We start from the raw sequence: 25,265 nt of genomic DNA on the forward strand, positions 1-25,265 counted from the left end.
TCCATCCCTCCCTTGATAGGACCTGATGGTAAAGACTGCAACGACGACACCATTAAAGCCAACATCTTTAACACATTCTTCGGCTCAGTATTTGTAAACAGCAATGGATCATGCCCAGTATTTCCTAGCCGTACCACAGATAACAACAATGATCTAATACATATCGATTTCACAGAAGACAATGTTGAAAAATCACTACGCAATCTAAAACCATCTCTATCTATTGGACCGGATGGAATATGTGCCTACTTCTTAAGAAAGCTATCCACTGCCATAGCCAAACCTCTAAGCATAATCTTTGAAAAATCTTTCAGAACCAGCTCCTTGCCTAACCTATGGTCACAAGCCACAGTCATCCCCATCTTCAAAAGGAGACCCATGCCTAGTTGAAAATTACAGGCCAATCTCCTTATGCTCGTCACCTGTAAAGTCATGGAATCAATTATTAACCAATCCATTATCCTCCACTTAGAGACAAACAACCTACTCTCCAATAAACAATTTGGTTTCAGAAAAAAACTATCCTGTAATCTGCAACTCTTACACTGCGAAAACATATGGACGACACAACTCGACCAGGGCAAAGCAATAGACGCAATCTACATAGACTTCTGTAAAGCCTTTGATTCAGTGGTACCACGACAAACTACTCCTAAAAATAAAATCCTATGGTATCTCTGGACAACTGAATAACTGGATAGAAGCATTCCTGTCAAACAGACAACAAATGGTCAAAATCGGGAGCGTCCTATCAAATCCAGTACCTGTCAATAGTGGTGTCCCCCAGGGCAGTGTTCTAGGACCAACTCTCTTCATACTCTACATAAATGACCTCTGCGATCATATTAAGAGCAATTGCGTTCTTTTCGCTGATGATGTAAAGCTGTTCAATACCACAGACAATACTGCTACCCTTCAAAAAGATCTCGACTATGTATCTGAATGGTCAAACAAATGGCAACTTCAAATCTCAACAAATAAATGCTCTGTCTTACATATTGGCAAAAAAATCAGAAAATAAAATACAAGCTGAATAGTCAAGAACTTGTTGATGACCCAAGCTCTGTAAAGGACCTTGGAATACTCACCTCTAATGATCTAAGTGCTAGAGCCCTGCAACTACATAGCAAAAAGGCATTAAGAGCTTTTTCTCTGGTAATATCACACTACTAACCAGAGCATACAAAACATTTGCTAGACCAATACTCGAATACAGTTCATCAGTCTGGAACCCTCATTACGTATCTGATATTAGCACAATTGAGAAAGTCCAGAAATATTTCACAAGGAGAGTTCTCCACTCTTCTACTCGTTGTAGAATACCTTATGCCACCAGACTTGAAATTCTAGAACTAGAAAACCTTGAATTACGCCGTCTTCGGTCTGACTTAAGCATGGTATATAAAATCATACATTGCAATGTCCTACCTGTCAATGAATACTTCAGCTTCAACCATAACAACACAAGAGCACACAATAGATACAAACTCAAAGTAAACCGCACCAAACTTGATTGCAGGAAATACGACTTCAGCAACAGAGTGGTCAACGTCTGGAATACTCTACCCGACTCTGTAGTCTCTTCCCCAAACCCCAAAAACTTTTACCTTAGACTGTCTACTATTGACCTCACCCCCTTCCTAAGAGGTCTGTAGGGGCGTGCATAAAGCGCACCAACGTGCCTACCGTCCCTGTCCTATTGTTTCTCTTATTCTTATTCTTTTATTTTTCTTATATGTACCCATTTCATGTATTCACAACTATGTATACGCTTATACTTATTATCTTGTAAACAATTGGCAAATCAAATAAATAAATAAATAAAAATAAATTTAACAAAGTTACAGTTAAGGAAGGAGTGGACTGTGGAAAAGACTCAAGAGTGCCACCTGATGGTACAGGAAAAACTTCAGTGACTTTTTTTTAAAAAAGTGGTGGTCTTTCTAAGAAATTGGACTTTGGAACTTAAAAGAAAGTAAAAGAAACTCCATTATAAAAAAATAAAAACCTAGAAAGTGACATTAGAATACTACAAAGGGGAAAAGACACTTGAAAATATTGACATAGAACCACCTGGTGATTGTGGGAAACAGTTGGGAAAAGGGCTACTTGAAGATTTGGAATAAAGACTTAAGGACGTTGATTGTTACAAATAAACTTAAAAGACACTGGCTGAAATAATAAGACTTTGGGACTGAATACGTCAATTAGGGAAGAGGAAAGGAAAAGAGGAGAAGATACAATGGAGGAACTATTTGTTGAAATGAGATCCGATTTGCAAGATATAAGGGAAATGATGAAAATTAGATTTGAAATGTGTAATTATATATTACAGAAATTAGAAATGGCGACCCAGCTTGTAGAAGAACAAAGTAAACCAGAGGGGGAGGATTTTAACGAAGAAGCCAGCCTTGAAGAACAAAGGGATCAACAATTATTTAAGCAGGAGGGGAAAGGAATTAAAATTAAAAATGTGTGGTCTGATGTGATAATAAAAGGGAAAATAGTTCAGAAAATGGAAAAAAGGAGAGGGGAAAGGCTAAAAAGGGAAGTTCAAAAGAAAAACCAAAAGAGGGAGGGAGAAAAAGTTAATAATTGGAATGAGAAATGGAGAGGAATAAGAATGGGGGAAAAGGGAATTAAAAGGAAGGACCAGAAAATAAAGAGAAACAGGAAGCAAACAATGAAAAGAAATTATATTGTTAAAAGAGTGAGAGACAATGGGTGAAAAAAAAGAGGATAGGAAGGAGATTCTGCAAGGTAATAAGTTGTGATATATATGAATAAGTACCGAAAATAGATAAGTATGTAACTGATGTAATTTTTTTCTTTTTAGTTTATTTTTTCTCTCTCTTTCCTGTTATTAAAAATTATTGCTATACTAGACATGGAATTTAATGGAATAAATATGGAATTGGGAATTTATAATAAAAATATATATTGATGGTTGACAATGTATAAGAAGAGGGGAAAGATGATGAAATGAGAACTATTATGGAAAGATTAATATCAGTTGCTATAATTAATTGATTAGACTAATATTTTTGTAATGTATAGATGATTTATAAGGTGATTGAGGAAATGTAATGTGGAATCTGACATGTATATGTATATGTATATATATGTTTTCGTAGATTTTCATGGGTACAGGTATGCAGCTCTTGGTGTGTTCGGGTCTTTTCCCGTGTAAGATTGAGAGTATCTTGGCAACAGATTCTGTGTAGGGCTGGAGTTGTTTGGCGAGAAATTTGGCAAGATTCTGTAGAGGTGAGCCTATGGAGCTGACTATGGGTCTGAGTGGTGTTCCTTCTTTGTGTATCTTGGGAGGCCATAGAGTTTAGGGCATCTGGATGATTTTCTCTGGGGATGATTCTTTGCTGGATCTCTTCAAGATTCTCTACAGAATCTTGCCAAATTTCTTGCCAAACAACTCCAGCCCTACACAGAATCCATCACTTCACACATACAAAACTCTTTCCACTTCATAGAAACAATATAAAAAACAAAACCTACAACCCAGCGACCTATTCATGAGCTTCGATGTCATATCCCTCTTCACCCAAGTACCCACTAAAGAAGCCTTGACAGCCATCCAAAACAAATACAACCCCCCTAAGCACATCCTAGATCTGACCAACCACTGCCTAACCAACACATACTTCATCCACAATGGACAAAGATACAAACAGATAGAAGGAGCACCTATGGGATCACCCCTCTCACCCATCATCACTAACCTATACATGGAACACTTTGAAACCAATGCTAGACAAATCTAAACACAAACCCAAACTCTGGCTTAGATATGTAGATGACACTTTCAGTAATTTGGCCACACGGGAAGAAAAACTGGACAACTTCCTCACACACCTCAACAGCCTACACCCCAAAATTCAATTCACCATGGAAACAGAAGCCAACAACCAACTTCCCTTCCTGGACGTCCTAATTTACAAAAACCCAATGGCTCCCTAGGACACACCATCCACCAGAAGAAAACACACACCAACTGCTACTTAAACGCACAATCCCATCACTACCCTGCACAGATCGACTCCGTAGCCAAGACCCTCATCTCCAGAACCAAACGCCTAGCTGACAAAGACCACCTGAGAACAGAATTACACACCCTCACTAACAGTATTAATTTCCAATGGATTCCAAAGAAACACAATTACCAACCTAATCCTAAAGGAGACACCCCCAGAAACCGAGACACAAAACAGGACAACGGTATCGCCCTCCTCCCGTACATCAGAGGCACCACAGATAAAATCAGCAAAATTCTCCACAGGCACAATATCAGGACAGCCTTTGGCACTGACCAAAAAATAGCCAACATCCTAAGAAACCCCAAAGACAAGATTCAGCTAGAAAACCAAGCTAGAATACCATGCAACTATTGCCCAGCCACATACATTGGACAAACCTATAGGAGAATAAATGCACGCATCACAGAATACAAGAACGCAGTCAGAAAAGAAGAAAATATTTCCTCCCTTTTCCAGCACCTTAAAGCCACAGGACATGAAATTAATTTTAAGGGAACCAAATTAATCTCCAATACTGAACACTTCAACAAGAGAGTAATCAGGAAGCCATCGAAATAGAGAAACACCCCATAACGTGAATAAACGGGATGATACCTCCCGCCTACCAGACATCTGGAAACTAGCCCTTAGCAATAAATGAGTCCCAGCCAGGAAAACCAACACCAGACCCAAAACAACACATGACGCCACCCAATCTCCCTCACCAGACTCAAACCCAAACCCACCCCATAGACGAAAGCAGGGGTGGGATTCTACCGGTTCTGACCAGTTCTATAGAACCGGATGTTATGATTCTGCACAGTTCGGAGAACCGGCATCCCTGGCTGGCCCCGCCCCTCCCCGTCGGCCCCACCCCTCCTTGCCCACACAAACAGCTGATGGATGGCGGGGTGGGGAGCTGGTCCTGGAAGCCCCGCCGCCGCCAGAATCGCTGCCATTGCGTTCCTTTGAGTACCATTGCCCCCATCGCCATTGCAGTCTTGCTGCTGCTTCATCCCTCCCCCCAGGTATGGCAAGCCCTGGGCAGGGGCTCAACAGCTTGCCTTTCCTCCCCCTGCTATGCTTCCCCCTTGGGGAAGTGAGGCTGGGAAGGCTGCTTGCAGCGAGGAAAATGGGGGGGGGGGAGCCACGCTTCATAAATGTAGTTGGAATCCCCTTCTCATTTGTAAAATGCGGGAAGTTTAAAGGTGCTGCGCAGCGCAAGGCTGCTTGCAGCGAGGAAAATGGGGGGGGGGGCTGGAATCCCCTTCTCATTTGTAACATACGTTAAGTTTAAAGGTGCTGCGCAGCGCGAGCCTGCTCACGGCAAGGGAAATATGGGGGAGGGAAACGCGCTGTGTAGCACCTTTAAATTTAGCGCGCTTCACAAATGGCGCCTCCTCATTTGTGAAGCGCGCTAAATTTGGTGCTAAGTTTGGTGCTGCGTGAGGCTACTCAAGGGAGGAATATGGGGAGGGGGGGGACACTTTTCTCCCGAGACACTGACTGACGCTGCTGCTCTTGCCGTGGAGGAGAGAGATGAGAAACAGAGAGGGAGGGAGAAAGAAAGAGAAAACTATACTCCTGTAAGTATTCCAGAAGCAACATGCTCCCTTCCAGTTTCCACAGCCCCAACCAATCTCCCACGCAACAGGAGCAGAAATTTCATCCATGCAAAAGCTGCATGAAATTAAGTCTTCAAGCTCCTGGATACTGTTTCTTGCCGTCATTGAGCCTCAACAAACCAATGTTCTTTTTTTTTCCTCTTTGGGATAATTGTGTTATTCACCACATGCCTCACCTTCAAAACATGCTTTGAATCTTTTAAAGAGGGCATAAATAAAGGACATTACCAGGATTTTTAAAAGATAAAGAAAATCAAGAATTTTAAAAGGTAAAGCGCACACACAAACGCAACTCTCCAACTCTGTGTGTCTGTTTTCTCTCTCTCTCTCTCTCTCTCTCTCCCTCCCTCCCCCTCCCTCAAATCCGCGGCTGGGCCAAGCCAGCAAGTTCTCCTTCCTTGGTGCTCTTCGCTACTTTCATTTCTTTGTTTTGGAATCCAGACTGGCTATACAACTATTGCCAGCCACAGCTGCCCGCCCCACGCCCAGTTTTGCTGTACTTTGGCAGTCGCTCGAGACACACACACACACACACACACACACACACAGATACAGAGGGGAGAGAGAGACCCATAGAGAGGGGGGGGAGAGAAAGAGAGAAGAAAGAAAGAGAAAGAAGGAAAAAGAGAAAGGAAGCGAAAGGAAAAAAGGGAGAGACAAAGAAAGGGAGAGATGGAAGGAAGGGACAAAGAAAGAAAAAGGGAGGGAGGAATGAGAATGTGAATGAAAAATATAGATGGATAGATACATGGAGGGAGGGAGGGAGAAAAAAAAGGAGAGGAAGGAAGGATTCAAACCCTGGCTTCAGAAGACTCTGAAACAGCACAGCAATCTAGGGCTGGAAGGGATCATGGAGATCATCTAGTCCAATCGCCTGCTCCACCCTGGAAAAAAGATGTTTTATTTGTATTTTTTTTCTCTTTGTGAAAACTCAAATAAAATTTACAAAAAAAAAAAAAAAGAATTCGCCAGATGAGTCCCTCAGAAAAAGAACAGAACACGTGCGATTCACCATTCGGCCACTGTAGGGCGAACGCCAGGGGTGAATTACCATAGGAGAATGGGAGGGAAGTGACATTACTGCGTTCTGTCTAGGACCCAGCACTCTGTCCCCTTTGCACCCTTTGAGCACCGCAAGAGGTTTAAACGGGTGCTGGAAGCGGTGCTCAGCACGAGCCGCGTTGCCCCGGGAACAGATTCCCAGAGAGGAGGAAGGGTCCTGGGGGAATCCTTCACCCCCTCATAGCCTGGACAGAGCTCCGAGGTGGGAGATGGGGAGAGCTTGGAGGGCAAGTCTGGAGCAGGAAAGAAGGACATGGTTGCAAGGGAGGAACTACAGGACATTGTGCCCGCCTTCTCCTTCTGTGCTGGAGGACGCTAAAATAGGGTTGCATCCTCAGCTGTTCAATTTCTCTTAGGAGGGTGAGTGAACCAGGACCTCATCAACCTCGGTGTCTCATGTGAACAGTTGCTTAGCCTCTTTGTGTTTGGGGTATGTTTGGGAATCTGCCTGTGCAGTTCTGTGATTTGGCTCTTAAAAAAGGAAACCCTGAAGAAAGGGAACATCCAAAGCAAGTCACTTTTGGGCATTTCCTTTTTTTAAAAAGTGAGCTTTTATGGTTTGTTCATCTGTTAGAGTTTGTGTAAACCCCCTTGCAAGTAAAGCAGATTTGGGTTTTTATAAAGCAAGCCCTACTTTCTGAGAAAAAAGCAACTGAAAATGATCAAAAATGCATTTATTCAGTGATCCGAGTCCATGATAGAGACCAATCCCAAAGTTTATTTGTTTATTTTATTTTATTTTGTTTGTTTGTCAAGCATGCATGAGAAAACAAGTATAAGTATGAACATAACATAAACATATAAGTATAAACAGGTATATAAGTGTATAGATAATGAGTACAAATAAATGGGAACAGTAGGACAGGGACAGTAGGCACACTGGTGGTGCTTATGCACACCCACTCACAGACCTCTTAGGAATGAGGTGAGAGATCCACAGTACACAGTTTAAGGTTAAACTTTAGGGGGGGTTGAGGATATAACAACAGAGTCAGGTAGTGAGTTCCAGGCATTGACCATTCTGTTGCTGAAGTCGTATTTTCTGCAATCGAGTTTGGAGTGGTTTACTTTGAGTTTGTATGTATTGTTTGCCCGTGTATTATTGCAGCTGAGCTGAAGTAGTCATTGACAGGAAGGATGTTGTAGCAGACAATTTTTTGTACTAAGCTTAGGTCAGAGCATAGGTGGAATAGTTCTAAGTTGTCTAGTTCGAATATTCCAAGCCTGCTGGCATAAGGTATTCTATTGTGAGTAGAGGAGTGGAGTACTCTTCTCGTGAAATACCTCTGGACTCGCTCAATTGTGTTAATGTCCATTATCTAATGTGGATTCCAGGCAGATGAACTGTATTTGAGAACTGGTCTGGCGAAAGTTTTGTATGCGCTAGTTTGCAGTTCAATGTTCCCGGAGAAGAAGCTTCGCAAAATTAGATTAACAACTCTTAATGTCTTTTTGTCAATCCTGTTACAGTGAGCTCTGGGGCTTAGATCTTTTGAAATGAATACTCCTAGGTCCTTGACAGAGTCTATGAAGTTGTATCAGCCCAGTTTGTATTTAGTGTTCTGATTTTTGTTGCCAATGCATACGACAGAGCATTTGTTGGTTGAGATTTGAAGTTGCCAATTGTTCGACCATTCTGACACATAGTCAAGGTCGCTTTGTAGGGTAGCAGTATTGTCAGTGGTGTTAAATTGTTGTACGTCATCAGCGAAGAGGACGCAGTTGCTTATAATATGATTGAAAAGATCATTTACGTGAATTAGAAAGAGAGTTGGTCCTAGAACACTTCTTGGGGGACACCGCTGTTAACTGGTGCAGTGTTTGATAGGGCACTCATTATTTTGACTACTTGTTGCCTGTTAGATGGGAATGCAGCTATCTATTTGGGCAGTAATCCAGAAATGCCTTAAGAGCATAGTTTTAACTAGTTTGTCGTGTACCACTGAATCAAAGGCTTTGCAGAAGCCTATGTAAATTGCATCTATCGCTTTACCCTGGTCGAGTTGTGTAGTCCAAATGTTTCTGCAGCGTAGGAGTTGTTAGATTGCAGGACAAATTTTTTCTAAAGCCAAACTGTTTGTTAGAGAGTAAGTTGTTTGTCTCTAAGTGAAGGGTAATGGATTGGTGTATGATGGATTCCATGACTTTGCAGATGACACAACATAATGAGATTGGTCTGTAATTTTCAACTAGGCTGGGGTCTCCCTTTTTGAAGATAGGAATAACTGTGGCTAATGACCATAGGTCGGGCAAGGAGCTGATTCTAAAAGATATCTTGTAGACTGTGGTTTGGCTATGGCAGTGGAAAGCTTTTTAAAGAAAAAGGCACATAATCCATCAGGGGCAGTAGATAGAGATGGTTTTAGTTTGCGTAGTGCCTTTTCACGTTATCTTCTGTAAAATCAACATGTAGCAGATAATTGCAATTAATTGTGGTACGATTAGGAAATGTGGGGCATGAGCCATTGTTCCTGACAAAGTCTGAACTGAAGAACGCGTTGAAAATATTGGCCTTAGCAGCTTCATCGTTATAGTCTTTCCTGTTAGGACCTTCTAGGGATGGCATGGTTTTTGAGTCTTTAAGTTTGGTATTTACAAAATTATAGAAGGCGCGGGTAGATTTTGTGTGTAACAGTTTTTCCAAAACTGTACAAACAGTTGTACAAATACACATTCATGCACAGGGATTAAGTGCTCCAATGTCACTGTGATGGAGCTCAGAAAAACGTACCTTTCCATTAGAATGATATGTTTTATTTGGGGATTAAATCCACCACTTTCTAATTAATCTTAGATACAGAAATTGGAAGCCATTTGTATCTCCCTCTGCTGGAGGAAAAAAATTGGATAGAGACAACTACAGGAATGGTACTATGAATAGAAAGGTGTTTGGAGATCCACAAGATTCCCTGGATCCATTTGGAGTTGCACTACAGGACAGAAAAAAAAATGAAAAGCCAATCTTTAGCAAGCGAGGAAATTGGAAAAGGCCCTTCTGGTGTCCAGCTTGGGAACTGTGGGGAGATCTGGGCAAGAACTGGGCAGAAGATCCCGAAGGAGAAATCCAACCTTTCAGAAGTTCAGCCCTGGAAGTTCAGGAGCTTCCAATACAAGGAGGATGAAGGTCCCCGAGGACTTTGCAGCCGACTCCATTCCTTTTGTAGTCGATGGTTGAGACCAGAAAAGCACACAAAAGCGCAGATGCTGGACCTGGTTGTTTTGGAGCAGTTCCTGGCGCTTCTGCCCCTGGAGATGGAGAGCTGGGTGCGGGAGTGTGGAGCAGAGACTAGCTCCCAGGCGGTGGCCCTGGTGGAAGGCTTCCTCCTGAGCCAGGCGGAGGAGAAGAAGGAGCAGGTTGAGTTACAGGTGAGAGACCTTCATTTGGGAGCTCAGGACTGGTTAAATATAACAAACAGTATTTTTGAACTCTTAAAATTTGCCTACCAGAATTCTTTGGCATTCATTACAGGTAGAAATAATTCCTGTAGGAAATTCTTCTGTTATTTTGGATAGTCATTCCTTTCCTTCTTTGCAACCTCACTGATGCATTTCTGGGGCTCTAGAAGAAGAATCCAGTTTTTAATGAGTATGGTCAATTTATTCTTCTTGTTTCCTGCCTACTTTTTCAAGTCCTTCACAATGGAGATCAGAGATCCGAAGAGATGGAGGCATCCATCAAGTTCATCTCCAGAAATGTTTTTCAGGAGGATCTCTCAGGATGATCTAAATCAAGACACAACCAAAGGTAATACAAGGCTCTCCTATTCTGCAGAGACGTCTCAGCTGTCTCATCTTCTGTAAGTCTTCTCTTCTATAGAACACCACCTCCTACATTATGAATTATGCAGTTTAAATTCTGTCTCCCTCACAGGGAAGAATAGTAGGAACTTCACAGTTCCTGATGGTGGAACTGAAACCATGGTTGAAACTCCAATTCAAGTAAGAGGAAATTAATTTATTATATTTGGATGCTCCAGAAAGTTAAGCTGATGTACATAAACAATCTCCTTCCATTTTTCCTTCTTGTTTGGGTTGGCTTATTTTTGTGTTCCTGAACAAGATTAAAAGTTGAAGTAGGTTCTTTTTAGGAAATCTTTTTTAAAGACCATGACTTTAAATAACTGCTAATTGTTTCCAATTATTATTATAATTGTACTTATGCAAATTACTCACTTTTCAAATAATCCTTCAGGGTGTCTATTTTTTTGTAGCTCTTTGACATAGATTTGCGCAAGGATGCTGAAAACTGTCTAAATATTCACACTGACAATTACCATTTTTTTAAAAAAAGCTTTTTAATCAAGGCACTTTTAGCTTGCAAATAAATTCTAACACCTTGATTTATGCCTGAATTTGGATGCCAAACAGTCCAGTTTCGCAAAAGCTAAAAAAAATCTTGGAAAATTTCTTCCGCTTTGTTAAATGTTTCCTTCCACAAACACAGGAAGGCTTGGAGTCACTGATAGGTGGAGTTTTGGAACCCCAAAATATCAATTGATTCCAGACATCTTTGATGGTTGCTGGAGGGTGAGTAGGTGAATGGATGGATGATGGTAGCTCAATCGATCCAAAAGCAAACTGCTATTAACTTCACTGAAAGTCCTGTAAAATCAGTAAAATTGATAAAACCTTTCCAAACTATTGTTTCAATTAAAGGCTTTTGGCTCTGCCTGTTTTCTCATGTAAACCTTGGAATCGTAGCAAGCATAGCCATTTACCTTTGTTACATAAAGTTGCTTTGGGAATTTATAAACAATAGAACTGGGTTTTTTTTCACAATTCCTCCTGGACCTTCTGTGTACTCTCTTTCCCTGTCAGGAGGTCCTTGTCTCCTTCGAGGATGTGGCTGTGTATTTCTCCAATGAGGAATGGTCTCAGCTGGATCCTGACCAGAAAGCTCTGCATTGGGAAGTCATGCTGGAAAATTACAACAATGTGGCCTCTCTTGGTAAGGGTTTCCTACTCTCCCGTCAGAGAGTTCAGGAAGACATTTTGTAGTTGGATACCACTGGCTGTTTCTTATTTTAGAAAATCTCAAATAGATGTTATCTTAGGAGAGGAAGCAGGTAGAAATACGCCATTCTCCTGCTCCTATGAAGGAAATAAATCTCTGGCATTCTCTGATGCCATTTCGCATCTGATGTATTTTCTATTTCTGTTTAAACGTGTCCGTGACAAAGTAATTCCTTGGCTTTATGCAATGGATTTACATAACATTACATATGTAATGTTCTGGAACCCACATTATGTATCTGATATTAACACAGTTGAGAAAGTCCAGAAATATTTCACAAGAAGAGTTCTCCACTCCTCTACTCATTGCAGAATACCTTATGCCACCAGACTTGATATTCTAGACCTAGAAAACCTAGAACTACGCTGCTTTCGGTCCAACCTAAGTACAGTATATAAAATCATACATTGCAATGTCCTACCTGTCAATGAATACTTCAGCTTCAACCATAACAATACAAGAACACACAATAGATACAAACTCAAGGTAAACTGCACAAAAGTTGATTTCAGGAAATACGACTTTAGCAACAGAGTGGTCAATGTCTGGAATACTCTACTGACTCTGTGATTTCTTCCCCAAACCCCAAAAACTTTAACCTTAGACTATCTACTATTGACCTCACCCCTTTCCTAAGAGGTCTGTAGGGAGCATGCATAAGCGCACCAATGTGCCTACCGTCTCTGTCTTATTGTTTCTTTTTATTTTTCTTATATGTATCCATTTCATGTATTCATAACTATGTTTATGCTTATACTTATTATCTTGTAAGCGATTAACAAATCAAATAAATAAATGCTAAACTCCATCACAGGTTTCAGCCCTTTTGGCTCAGATAATTCTATATCAGTCCTGTGAAGCCATGATGGCACAGTAGTTAGAATGCAGTTCTGCAGGCTACTTCAGTTGCCTGCCGGCTGCCTGCACTTTGGCAGGTCAAGTCTCACTGGCTCAAGGTTGAGTCAGCCTTCCCTCTTTCTGAGGTTGGTAAAATGAGGACCCAGATTGTTGGGGGCAGTAGACTGATTCTATAAACAACTTAGAGGGGACTGTAAAGCACTGTGAAGTAGTACAAAAGTCAAAATGCTATGACAGCCTGGTGTTCAGATATGTGGGTTAACTACTTCTATTTGATTTCTCTCCTGCACCTTGGAATTAGAGATGAAATGGGGCCAGTTTTGCATTACAAACATGCAATTTAAAGTAAATAAAGAATACTAGGTTTCCCCCCCACCTTTCAATTATGCGATTTTGGTCAAGGAAAACACAAAATGCAAAGGGAACATATTTTGTGTGAGAAGAAAAAGATAAGTTTCAAAGGGAATTTAGTTCTCGCAAGTCTCTGTTGGAATTGGCAATACATGTTAGGTTTTCTCCTAATACACCTTCAGATGTTTCCTTTGATTTTTCTTCAACTCAGAGCTGACTCTTGTTGAGATTTGAATATGTATGGATAAACAAGAATGTTTGCTGTCCTTAATTATGCTTTATTAATGTGGGAATTATCATTTATACCATTGTAAACAATCAAACATGTAATCTTAGAATTTGCAAAGTTTCAGAAGGCGATAATGATGACTTCCGACTGGTCCTTTTCTTTAACCTTGCTCTCATATTTATTTCTCTTTCCCCTTGAAGGTGATAATGAGCAGGACCATAAAGAGCCAAGGGAATCATTCCAAGGGTTCACACATGGAGACGTAATGGAGAAACCTGCAATTGAAACGGAATTCCAAAAGCAGGAGAGAAACCCCTCAAATATTTGGAATAAGGAAAGCTCATCTTCCATTGAAGCTCACATGGAGGAATTTCTTGACGAAGGGGGAAAAATACAGAAAAAATATATTAGGAAAGTTATAAAATTATCCAAAGACACATTAGAGATCAAAGAACATTGTCCCTCCACATCTAAAGGAAAAGATAATACATGCAAAGACAATGGAAAAAACTACAATTGGGATTTTCCATTTTCTCAGGAAAATGGGTCTCTATTATGGCATAAAAGTGTTCCCTTCGTGGAGAATCTGGAGAAAGGCATAGAGAATGGAAGGAGCTTCTGTGAAAGGAAGACTTTTACTGCTGAGAAAAGGAACCAGAAGGAGAAACCATATAAATGCATGGACTGTGGAATGGGATTCCATAAAGTTGCATCCCTGATGAGACATAAGATAATTCACACAGGTGATGCACCATATAAATGCATAGAGTGTGGAAAGGGCTTCAACAAAGAGCGTAATCTTACATCCCATGAAAGGATCCACACAGGAGAGAAGCCATATAAATGCATGGAATGTGGAAAGACCTTTATACGCAAAAGCAATCTTACTGCCCATAAAAGAATCCACACAGGGGAGAAACCATATAAATGTAAGGAGTGTGGAAAAGGCTTTCGAGATAATGGGTCTCTTGTGAAACATAAAACAATCCACACAGGGGATAAACCATACAAATGCATGGAGTGTGGAAAGGGCTTCTGTACACACAGTAAACTGACTAGGCATAAAAGGATCCACACAGGAGAGAAGCCATATAAATGCACACACTGTGGAAAGACTTTTAGTCAGAGCAGTAACCTTACTTCCCATCAAAGGATCCACACGGGGGAGAAACCATATAAATGCTTGGAATGTGGGAAGAGCTTCAGCAAATCCAGTAATCTTACTTCCCATCAAAGGATCCACACGGGAGAGAAACCATATAAATGTACACAGTGTGGCAAGACTTTTAGTCACAGCAGTACCCTTACTTCCCATCAAAGGATCCACACGGGGGAGAAACCATATAAATGCATGGAGTGTGGAAAGGGCTTTACTTTAAACCAGTCTCTTACAAATCATCAAAGGATCCACACCGGGGAGAAACCATATAAATGCATGGAGTGTGCAAAGTCTTTCAGTCACAGCCATCAACTTACTTGCCACAGAAGGATCCACACTGGGGAGAAACCATATAAATGCATGGAATGTGGAAAAGGCTTTAGTGTAAACTATTCTCTTATTTCCCATAGAAGGATCCACACAGGGGAGAAACCATATAAATGCACAGAGTGTGGAAAGGGCTTCACTTTAAATCGTTCTCTTACATATCATCAAAGAATCCACTCGGGCGAGAAACCATATAAATGCACACAGTGTGGAAAGACTTTTAGTCAGAGCGGTACCCTTACTTGCCATAAAAGAATCCACACAGGAGAGAAACCATATAAATGCACAGAGTGTGGAAAGGGCTTCACTTTGAACCGTTCTCTTACATATCATCAAAGAATCCACACGGGGGAGAAACCGTATAAATGCACACAGTGTGGAAAGGCTTTTAGTCAGAGCGGTGCCCTTACTTGCCATAAAAGAATCCACACAGGAGAGAAGCCATATAAATGCACACAGTGTGGAAAGACTTTTAGTCAGACAGGTGCCCTTACTGGCCATCTAAGGATCCACATAGGGGAGAAGCCAAGATAGATGCATGGACTTTGGAGAAAGCTTTAGGAGGAGAAATGACCTAATTTTCCATACAGAGATAAGCTTGGGTTGGAAGGTATGTTAATTCTAGAAAGTTAGTTACATTTATGAATTTTCGTATTTACAGAGGCTGAGCTTTTTCTTAGCTTGATCCTTCCTATTGTCTGACCAAGGAATATGAATTTCATAATGAAAATAAAAACAATGGGCAAGTGCCATTTTAATTATGACCTTGATTATTGATGGCATCTATATTTAAGTATGATTTATTTACTTTTCAAAAGTGAGATTCCACTCCCCATTTGTTCTTCCCACTTGATCACACCTAAAAGGATTTAAATTATGTATTATGCTGTGTTCTGGCTGGTTAATTATGCTACAAGTTGCCATAAGAGGGAGCTATAGATCATGGTTTAATTCTCTTTCTTTTTTTCTTTTTTTCTTTTTCACTGATGATCTCTCTTGATACTGATACTGACTGAACTATGGACCAATACTGACTAACCCTGTTTATTTTGATATTCTGTTGATATCGAAGGTTATTTGTTGTATTATGGTTTGATATTTGTCTGCTGTAAAAGACATGGAACTGGTAAGAAGACTTTATAACTGGATATCTCTGGATTGTTAAAAACATGTATGACATGGACTGTTTATTGGACTGTGCTACTTCAAGTAAACATTAATACAATTTGGTCAACTCTGTGTGGCTGTATATTTCTTCATAACTGTTCTCATAAACTGTTTTCCATGTGCATATCCTTTTTATACAAGGGTTACTCTGCACATATCCTAACATTGGTTATGAGCCCAGTGAGATCTTGAGAACCAGTGTGAATATACAGTTTCATATTCAGACAGCTATTTGTGGTTTATTGTTACAGTGGCACAAGAACAGTCAACCACTCTATCCCTGATAACCCAGTTGAATGGAACAAATTATGTTTCCTGGTCTATGAAGTGCAGCCTATTTCTGCGTAAATTAAAAAAAAAACTGGACTGTAGTGAATAATCCACCGGATGTAACAACTTTGGATTCATCGAATGATGAAGATAAAAAGAAAATAGATGAATTTAACTGGGATAATGAAAAGGCTCTTAGTATAATTGGACTGACACTGAGTGATCCGCAGCTAGTCCATATTCGCAGTCAAGAATCTGCTGCTAGATGTTGGGGCATTCTGAAGAAGATTTATGTTCGAGATACTGTGAGTGCACACATATACCTTACACGTAAACTGTTTCGAGCTCGTCATAAAAGGTGGCGATATGTTAGCTCATTTGGAGTTTATGAAAAGGACTTTTCAGGAGCTACAAGAAAAAGAACTGATTTTTTTTCTGAGTTGCAACAGTTTTATATTATTCTTTCTTCTTTGGATGAAACTTATGATGATTATGTGTCTTCACTGGAAGTTTTAAACAGAGATGAAATTATACTGACTGGCATAACTGGAAGACTGTTAGAAGAGTCAAGAAGAAGGCAAGATAGAATTCAACTGAGAGAAAGACAACCACAGGAAGAAAAACTGTCTTCAACTGCCTATATTGTTAGGAAATGTTTCTCTTGTGGGGCTAAAAGACATATAGCCAGATACTGTAAAAAGGGTAAGAAACAGAAAAATATACAGAGAGTTCATAAGAATGTTAATTTAGCAATATCAAATATAACTACAAATGTAAACCATGATATATGGGTAGTTGATAGTAGAGCATCGCAGTGTATAACTAAAAGTAAAGAGAGATTTGTTAACATGAGAAAGAGTGTACAGCATATATCATTAGCTAATGGATGGAAAATGAAAGCATATGGAGAAGGTACTGCATATTGTTCATGTATAAATGAAAGTTTACCAATGTTATATGTACCTGGAATGAAGTTTAATTTGCTATCTGTAAGAGAAATGGAAAAAGCAGGATTTCTAGTAACATTTAAGGGAGATACATGTTTAATAGACAAACAAGGTAAAATTATTACTGCAAGATTGGAAAATGGTTTGTTTATTATAAATGATGATCCATCAAATAATGTTAACTCAGTTTATGAGAATAAGAAGCCTCATGATAAATGTATTCATCTACTCCATAGACGTATAGGACATATAAATTTCAAAATGATCAAGAAAACTGTTGCGTTGTCTACTGGTATAGATTTAAAACCTTTGTTAGGGATAACATTGTTTACCCTAACTGGTTTGGGTAAAAATAATAAATATAGTATCATGGTTTGTTAGTTAAAGTGTGTGTAACTTTAACTGCAAGAATGTAATTAAGGGTGTGGTTGTAAAAGCACTATATATGAAGCGAGGCAAATGCAGCTCTCTCTCTCTCTGGCTTGAAGATCCCTAATTACTGGATGGATTGATGACTGCGTTCTTTCTGGAGAGGGGAGAGAGGAAGGAGTGTTAATTTTTCTCAACGGAGAGAAAATAAAGATTGGACTGATTTATTGTAAGTGAACTGACATTGGCTATTCAACACGGACTTTGCAAATAGAGTATCCCCGACAAGACTTGACTGAAATTGATATATGACTAATGGACCGTTTATATGACTATGCTATAATTCTTAAATGGAATAAACTATATTTTTGATAGCACAAGCGTATCTGTATTTTTACTGCGTGTTAACTAGAAAACTTATCTCACACATTTACCTGTCTTCCTATCTGACTTCGCTGCACGTTCTGTTTAGTTTGTTTTCCTTAACATAACGTTGGGGAATCCAGGCTTAACAACCTTATATAAAGTATGTAATTGCAATATGTGTAATAAAAAGGAAAACAAGGTAATTTCTGAAAATATGGTAAATGGACTGAAAACCAGTAAACTATTAGAGCAATGGTTCCCAAACTTTTTCAGTCCACCGCCCCCTTGGTGCTACAAACTCTTCCTCACTGCCCCCCACCCAGGGGCAGGATTCAAATTTCTGTGGGCGTGGCCTAATTTGAGGGTGTGGTTTGCTGGTCACGTGACTGGGTGAGCGTGGTTTGGTGACTGGCAAACCAAATACAAGTGGTCCTCACTTAATGGCCAGTTGCTTAGCAAGTGTTCTAATTTATGACTGGCCTCCCCAGAACTACTTGACCTGTTTTTGGAGTTTTGACAGCCATGCACACACACACACACACACTCCCTTCCAACCATGCTGGAGCAGGTCATTGGACTAGAATCGGCAAAGCATCTCTGATTAGATTCTAGTAGTGAATAAAATCTAATCAGAGATGCTTTGCTGATTCTTGTTGATTTGTTTTATTTGTATTTATTTTATGTTGCTGAATTGCATTGACATGTGTGTCCCTTCTTGTGCACAACCCAGAAGCTTTTGTGATTCTTTACAGCAAAAATTACCGACCTCTGGCTTTGCTCTACTTTTCAAATACGCTGACACTGCCGCGTTCTAGGTGCCGGCCCCACAGATCCACCCCATTGAGCCCGCTGCACTGGAGGGACGTGCCCAAGCAAGTCTGAGCGGAGTGGTGCACCAAATCAATGGGGTGAGCCTGAGAGGGAAAGAGAGAGAGAGAAAAGAAAGAGAGAGAAGGAAGAAAAGGAAGAAAAAGGGAAAGAAAGAAAAAGGGACAAAGAAAGGGGGGCATGGAGGGATGGAGGGGGAGAGAGGGAGAGAGAGAGAGATGATGCATCAGATTGAAATGAGGCCAGGTTTAGAGGCCCTTTTCCACACTGAAACATCTTTGCCAGCATCTTTGCCAGCACATTGAAACATCTTTGGCTTCTATTAATTAAAGGTTTTGTGGACAAAACATGCCCAAGACTATCAGGAAGCTTTCACACTTTGTTGAGGCTTTAAACAGGATCCATTGGACCAGATCTCCACCCTAAAAATTACTTTTTCCCAATGTATGACAGTGCCAATTCTGAAGAAGGCAAAACCAAAATGTACTGGTAAATTACAAGGAGAACACACACACACACACTCCCTTTTAACCCTGCTGGAGCAGGTGATTGGACTAGAATAGTTATCTCATTATCTTTCTCCTCCCTACCTCCTTCTTTATTTCTTTTTCTTTCCCTTCCTTCCATTCCCCCCCCTCTTTCCTTGTCCCTTTTTCTTTCTTCCCCTTTTCTCTTTCTCTTCTCTCTCTCTTTTCTCTCTCCCTCTCTCAGGCTCACCCCATTGACTTCGTGCACTGCTCTGTTCGGACTTGCTTGGGCAGGTGCCTCTGGTGCAAGGGGCACAATGGGGTGGAAATAGGCGGCAGCGGGATGTTTGAAAAGGACAGCAAAGCCAATCTTGGCTTTGCTCTCCTATTCCCAACACTGCGTTCAGGGCGACGGCCCACCGCCCCAAACACAGTGGTGGGATGTTTGAAAAGGAGAGTAAAGCCACTCTTGGCTTTGCTCTCCTTTCCCAATGCTGCGTTCTCCTTTCCCAACGCTATGTTTGGGGCGGAGCTCCTTGCACCAGAGCATGCAAGTCAATGGGATGATCCTGCGGGGCCTTGCCTCGAATGCGGCAGCGGTGGGATTTTTTCTCAACCCTGAATTGTGCCCTGCCGCTCACCTCCAGCGCCTCCCTGCCGCCTCTTAATGCCCCCCTAAAGCATCCCACCCCCCCAGGGGGCAGTACCGCCCACTTTGGGAACCACTGCACTAGTACATAATAAGTGGTATTTTGCTCAACAGCAGTAACTGTGAGAGAGATCTAAGAGTCCTGGTACACAATTACTTAAATATGAGCCAGCAGTGTGCTGCAGCTGCTAAAAGAGCTAATGCAGTCCTAGAGGGGTAGTATCAAGATCACATAAAGAAATAGTTCCACTTTGTACTGCACTGCTAAGACTACATTTGGAACACTGCAACTACTTTTGGTCACCATGATACAAAAAAGATGTTGAAACTCTAGAAAGAGTGCAGAGGAGAACAGTAAAGATGATCAGGGAACTAGGCTAACACAAATGGAGAGAAATTGCAGGAACTGGGCAGGACTAGTCTAATGAAGAGAAGGACTAGGGATGATGTATCAGGAGGCTGTCACAGAGAAGATGCATTCAACCTGTTCTCCAAAGAATCTATGACAGGATTAGAAGAAATGGATGAAAATCTGTCAAAGAGATATCCAGCCTAGAAATAAGGAGAAATTTCCTGACAGAAGAATTAACTACTAGTGGAACAATTTGCCTCCAGAAATTATGGGTGCTCCATCCCTGCATGTTTTCAAAAAGAGATTGGGCAGGCATCTTACATAGCTTTTTCTCTGGTAATATCACACTACTAACTAAAGCATACAAAAGATTAGCTAGACCAGTGATCCCCAACCTTTTTGGCCGCGCGGCCCAGTACCGGCATCAGCTGGGCGCCATGGCCAGTCCGGCATCAGCTGGGCGCGCCATCTTTTTGATGAAAAAGTGCTTCCGGTGAGCTTTCTACCTGGAAAAGCTCACCGGAAGCACTTCATGAAAAAAAGATGGCGGCGCCAGCAAGCCAGCGGCCCGGTAGGAGTTGTTCTGCGGACCGGTACCGGTCCGTGGACCGGTGGTTGGGGACCCCTGAGCTAGACCAATACTCGAATACAGCTCATCAGTCTGGAACCCACATTACATATCTGATATTAACACAGTTGAGAAAGTCCAGAAGTATTTCACAAGAAGAGTTCTACACTCCTCTATTTGTTGCAGAATACCTTATGCCACCAGACTTGAAATTCTAGACCTAGAAAACCTAGAACTACCCCGCCTTCGGTCTGATATAAAATCATACATTGCAATGTCCTACCTGTCAATAATACTTCAGCTTGAACCATAACAATACAAGAGCACACAATAGATACAAACTCAAGGTTAACCACACCAAACTTGATTGCAGGAAATACGACTTCAGCAACAGAGTGGTCAATGTCTGGAATACTCTACTTGACTCTGTGGTTTCTTCCCCAAACCCCAAAAACTTTAACCTTAGATTGTCTACTATTGACCTCACCCCTTTCCTAAGAGGTCTGTAGGGGACGTGCATAAGCGCAGCAATGTGCCTACCGTCCCTGTCCTATTGATTCTTTTTATTTTTATTTTTCTTATATGTATCCATTCCATGTATTCATAACTATGTTTATCCTTATACCTATTATCTTGTAAGCGAATGACAAATCAAATAAATAAATACAATAAATAAATTTGTGATGGTGTAAGACCTCCAAGGTCCCTTCCAAGTATGTTACTCTATATTCTGTATTTTCAACCTCTTGAGTAATGTGTTTCTTGTCTGTTCTTTTGCCCCCTCTAAGAAGGGATGAAGCTTTCTATAGAACCCTTCCTAAAAGTGTAAGGATGCACATGGGTGTGATGCTATCAGAAGCAATTGGATTAAAAAGGATTCTTTATCAGGAAGGAAACCACAGAGTCCTTCCTCCTGGGCTCCGATGGAAAATGCACCATTTTCACGTTTGACATAAGCGCCTTCCTTGCACACACAATCCATCAGGTGGCTCCAGCAGAAAAGAGAACCGGACACCGTGCGATTCACCATTCGGCCACTGGAGGGCGAACGCCAGAGGTGATTTACCATAGGAGAATGGGAGGGAAGTGACGTCACTGGATCTGACGCATCGCTCCCCGTCTCTATTTAACCCTTTGAGCTCCGCAGAGGTTTAAATTGGTGCCGGAAAGTCTTGAAGGGAGGAGAACTAGAGGTGGGCAGGGTAAGTGGCGGGAGGGAGTGTGCGTGTGTCTCCGCGTGCAAAGGGTGGGGGTGCAGAGGGTGCTCGTGCTAGAAAAGGAAGGGAGAGAAGCCAAGTCCCCATGCAGGTTCAATCTCCGCAGTCCTGGGGGTGGGAGAGCCCGGATCCCATGTTCCCCTGCCGCTCCTCTCCACGCAAGTGGCAGGCAGAGGGAAGCGGTGCTCAGGGCGAGCCGCGTTGTCCCGGGAACAAATCCCCAAAGAGGAGGAAGGGTCCTGGGAGAATCCTTCACACGCACACACACACCTCCCATAGCCTGGAGAGAGCTCTGAGGTGGGAGATGGGGAGAGCTTGGAGGGCAAATCTGGAGCAGGAAAGAAGAACATGGTTGCAAGGGAGGAACTGCAGGAGATTGTGCCCGCCTTCTCCTTCTGTGCTGGAGGACACTAAAATAGGGTTGGATCCTCAGGAGTTCAGTTTCTCTTAGGAGGGTGGGTGAACCAGGACCTCATCAACCCCGGTGTCTCATGTGAACAGTTGCTTAGCCTCTTTGTGTTTTGGGTATGTTTTGGATATCTGCCTGTGTGTAATCCTGTGATTTGACTCTTACAAAGGAAACCTTGAAGAAAGGAAACATCCAAAGCAGGTCACTTTGGGGTATTTCTTTCTTTTAAGTGAGCTTTTATGTTTTGTTCACCTGTTAGTTTGCATAAACCCCCCCTTGCAGATAAATACAGATAAAGGTTTCTGAGAAAAAAAGCAACTGAAAATGATCCAAAATATTTTTCTTCAGTGTTCTGATCCATGTGCGGTAGGGGTTTGACGAGGGGAAAACTGAGGCACAGAACTTTTTTAGGGGGCCAGAGCTTTCCCTTTCCCCAAGGTTTGACTCTTACCATGATGGACACCAATCTAAACATTTGTACCAAACATACCTTCATGCACAGGGATTAAGTGGTCAATGTCACTGTAATGGAGCTCAGCAAAACATACCTTTCCATTAGAATGATATGTTATAATTGGGAATTAAATCTGCCACTTTCTAATTAATCTTAGATACAGAAATTGGAAGCCATTTGTAACTCCCTCTGCTGGAGGCAAAAAAAATGGACAGAGGCGGCTAAAAGAAGTGCCTGACCCAGAGTTACAGGAATGGTATTATGAATAGAAAGATGTTTGGAGATCCAGAAGATTCCCTGGACCCATTTGGAATTACACTACAGGACAGAGAAAGAATGAAAAGCCAATCTTTAGCAAGTGAGGAAATTGGAAAAGGCCCTTCTGGTGTCCTGCCTGGGAGCTGTGGGGAGATCTGGGCAAGAATTGGGCAGAAGATCCCGGAGGAGAAATCCACCCTTTCGGAAGTTCAGCCCTGGAAATTCAGGAGCATCCAATATCAGGAGGATGAAGGTCCCCGAAGACTTTGCAGCCGACTCCATTTCTTTTGTAGTCGATGGTTGAGACCAGAAAAGCACACAAAAGTGCAGATGCTGGACCTGGTTGTTTTGGAGCAGTTCCTGGCGCTTCTGCCCCTGCAGATGGAGAGCTGGGTGCGGGAGTGTGGAGCAGAGACCAGCTCCCAGGCGGTGGCCCTGGTGGAAGGCTTCCTCCTGAGCCAGGCGGAGGAGAAGAAGGAGCAGGTTGAGTTGCAGGTGAGAGACCTTCATGTGGGAGCTCAGGACTGGTTAAATATAACAAACAGTATTTTTGAACTCTTAAACTTTGCCTACCAGAGTTCTTTGACATTCATTACATGTGGAAATAATTCTTGTAGGACATTTTTGTTTCATTTGTGATAGTCATTCCTTTCCTTCTTTGCAACCTCACTGATGGATTTCTGGGGCTTCTGAATGGTGTTCACAAAAGAAGAATCCACTTCTTGATATGTATTGTCCATCTATTCTTCTTTTTTTCCTGCCTACTTTTTCCAGTCCTTCATGGTGGAGATCAGAGATCCTGAGGGAAGGAGGCATCCATCAAATTCATCTCAGGAAATGTTTTTCAGGAGGATCTCTCAGGATGATCCAAATCAAGACACAACCAGAGGTAATACAAGGCTCTCCCATTCCCCAGAGAGGTCTCAGCTGTCTCATTTCAATACATCTTCTCTTCTGTAGAACATCACCTCCTGCATTATGAATTATGCAGTGTAAATTCTGTCTCCCTCACAGGGAAGAATAGTAGGAAGTTGGCCCTTCCTGAATGTGGATCTGAAACAGTGGTTGAAACTCCAATTCAGGTGAGAAGAGGAAATTTGTTTATTAGTATTGTATTCTCCTTTTCCTTCAGAAGGTCAAGGTGGTGTACATAATACTGTCTCCTTCCATTAATCTTTTTTAAGACTAGTACTTTAAAAATTGCTACTTGTTGCCAATTATTATTACAATAATTGTAATTTGCGAGTTCATAGAAATTCTCAAAGTAAAAATTGTTCTGAAAAAGCACTTTTGGCTTGCAACATAAATGCTTTGATTTGTGCCTGAATTTGGAGGCCAAACAATCCAGCTTTGCAAAAAGTAAAAATGTCCCCCTTAGGAAATTTCTTCTGATTTGTTATCTTCCATTCAGCTAATGCCTCCGACTAGAAGCAACTTCCTTACAATCTGAGAAGAAGCAGAAGCCAAATCCCTAGCTGAGTTTTCCCAGCACTTTCATGAAGGGGTTGAGGATAGATAGGACTGCAGCTTCTTGGTATACCATGGGCCATTCACTAAATGCTGCAAAAAATGCCCCTCCGCAGAGAGATCCCCACATTTCCTTCTGGAAACAGGAAGTATTGGAGTCATTAATATGTGGGGTTTCCAAGGCCCATCTGCCAGTTGATTCTCTCCAGAAGTCTTCTAATGGTGGACGGATGAATGGCAAAATTAGGGGGTTATTTTCACCGAAAAGACAGTCCTAGAGAATCAATAAAGCCACTGATTTTTGATCAAATCTACCCAAAACATTCCTTCAATCCAAACCTTCAATAAAACCTGTCCAATTTTTCCATAAACCCTGGAATGCTATTTAGCAGAGCCATTTGCCTTGGTGCATAGCTTTGCTTTGGGAATGTATAAACAATGGAACTGTTTTTTTACAATTCTTCCTGGACCTTCTGTGTACTCTCTTTCCCTGTCAGGAGGGCCTTGTCTCTTTCGAGGAGGTGGCTGTGTATTTCTCTCAGGAAGAATGGTCTCAGCTGGATCCTGACCAAAAAGCTCTGCATTGGGAAGTCATGCTGGAAAATTACTGGAACGTGGCCTCTCTTGGTAAGGGTTTTTCCTATTCTCCAATCAGTTCAGGAAGACATTTTGTAATTATAGGCTGTTTCTGATTATTATTATTATTACCAAAATGTTTTGCTATTTTCAGAGTTATGATTCATGCATGTAGAAATTACGTCATTCTGTTGTAAGCATGGAAACATGCACTATATTGGAAATATCAGAAGGCAATTATTATA

General features: G+C 41.4%; 2 protein-coding genes across 5 annotated transcripts in view; both read left to right on the forward strand.

The window, feature by feature from the left end:
- The window catches only part of LOC113430684 (uncharacterized), a 38,903-nt gene extending 23,484 nt beyond the window's left edge, over positions 1–15,419 (forward strand). Inside the window, exons 1-6 of one of the 4 annotated variants that reach the window (XM_087953613.1) lie at positions 6,783–7,148; positions 9,513–10,084; positions 10,349–10,463; positions 10,590–10,657; positions 11,537–11,666; positions 13,371–15,419. In XM_087953613.1, the coding sequence (XP_087809739.1) occupies positions 9,668–10,084; positions 10,349–10,463; positions 10,590–10,657; positions 11,537–11,666; positions 13,371–15,190 (2,550 nt within the window). In that variant the 5' untranslated portion in view covers positions 6,783–7,148; positions 9,513–9,667 and the 3' untranslated portion in view covers positions 15,191–15,419. Of the gene's footprint in view, positions 1–6,782; positions 7,149–9,512; positions 10,085–10,348; positions 10,464–10,589; positions 10,658–11,536; positions 11,667–13,370 lie in introns of those variants that run through there. The other 3 variants (XM_087953612.1, XM_087953614.1, XM_087953615.1) reach the window with 3 other exon arrangements.
- Positions 1–25,265, forward strand: part of LOC113429262 (uncharacterized) — a 77,485-nt gene that overhangs the window by 15,005 nt on the left and 37,215 nt on the right. The window contains exons 2-5 of the mRNA XM_087953735.1: positions 22,993–23,472; positions 23,752–23,866; positions 23,992–24,059; positions 24,942–25,071. Of these exons, the coding sequence (XP_087809861.1) occupies positions 22,993–23,472; positions 23,752–23,866; positions 23,992–24,059; positions 24,942–25,071 (793 nt within the window). The remainder of the gene's footprint in view (positions 1–22,992; positions 23,473–23,751; positions 23,867–23,991; positions 24,060–24,941; positions 25,072–25,265) is intronic.

This window comes from Notechis scutatus, chromosome 2 (genome assembly GCF_049901735.1).
Source record: "Notechis scutatus isolate UNSWTSFEM ecotype Mainland chromosome 2, rNotScu1.2, whole genome shotgun sequence".
Lineage (NCBI taxonomy): Eukaryota > Metazoa > Chordata > Lepidosauria > Squamata > Elapidae > Notechis > Notechis scutatus.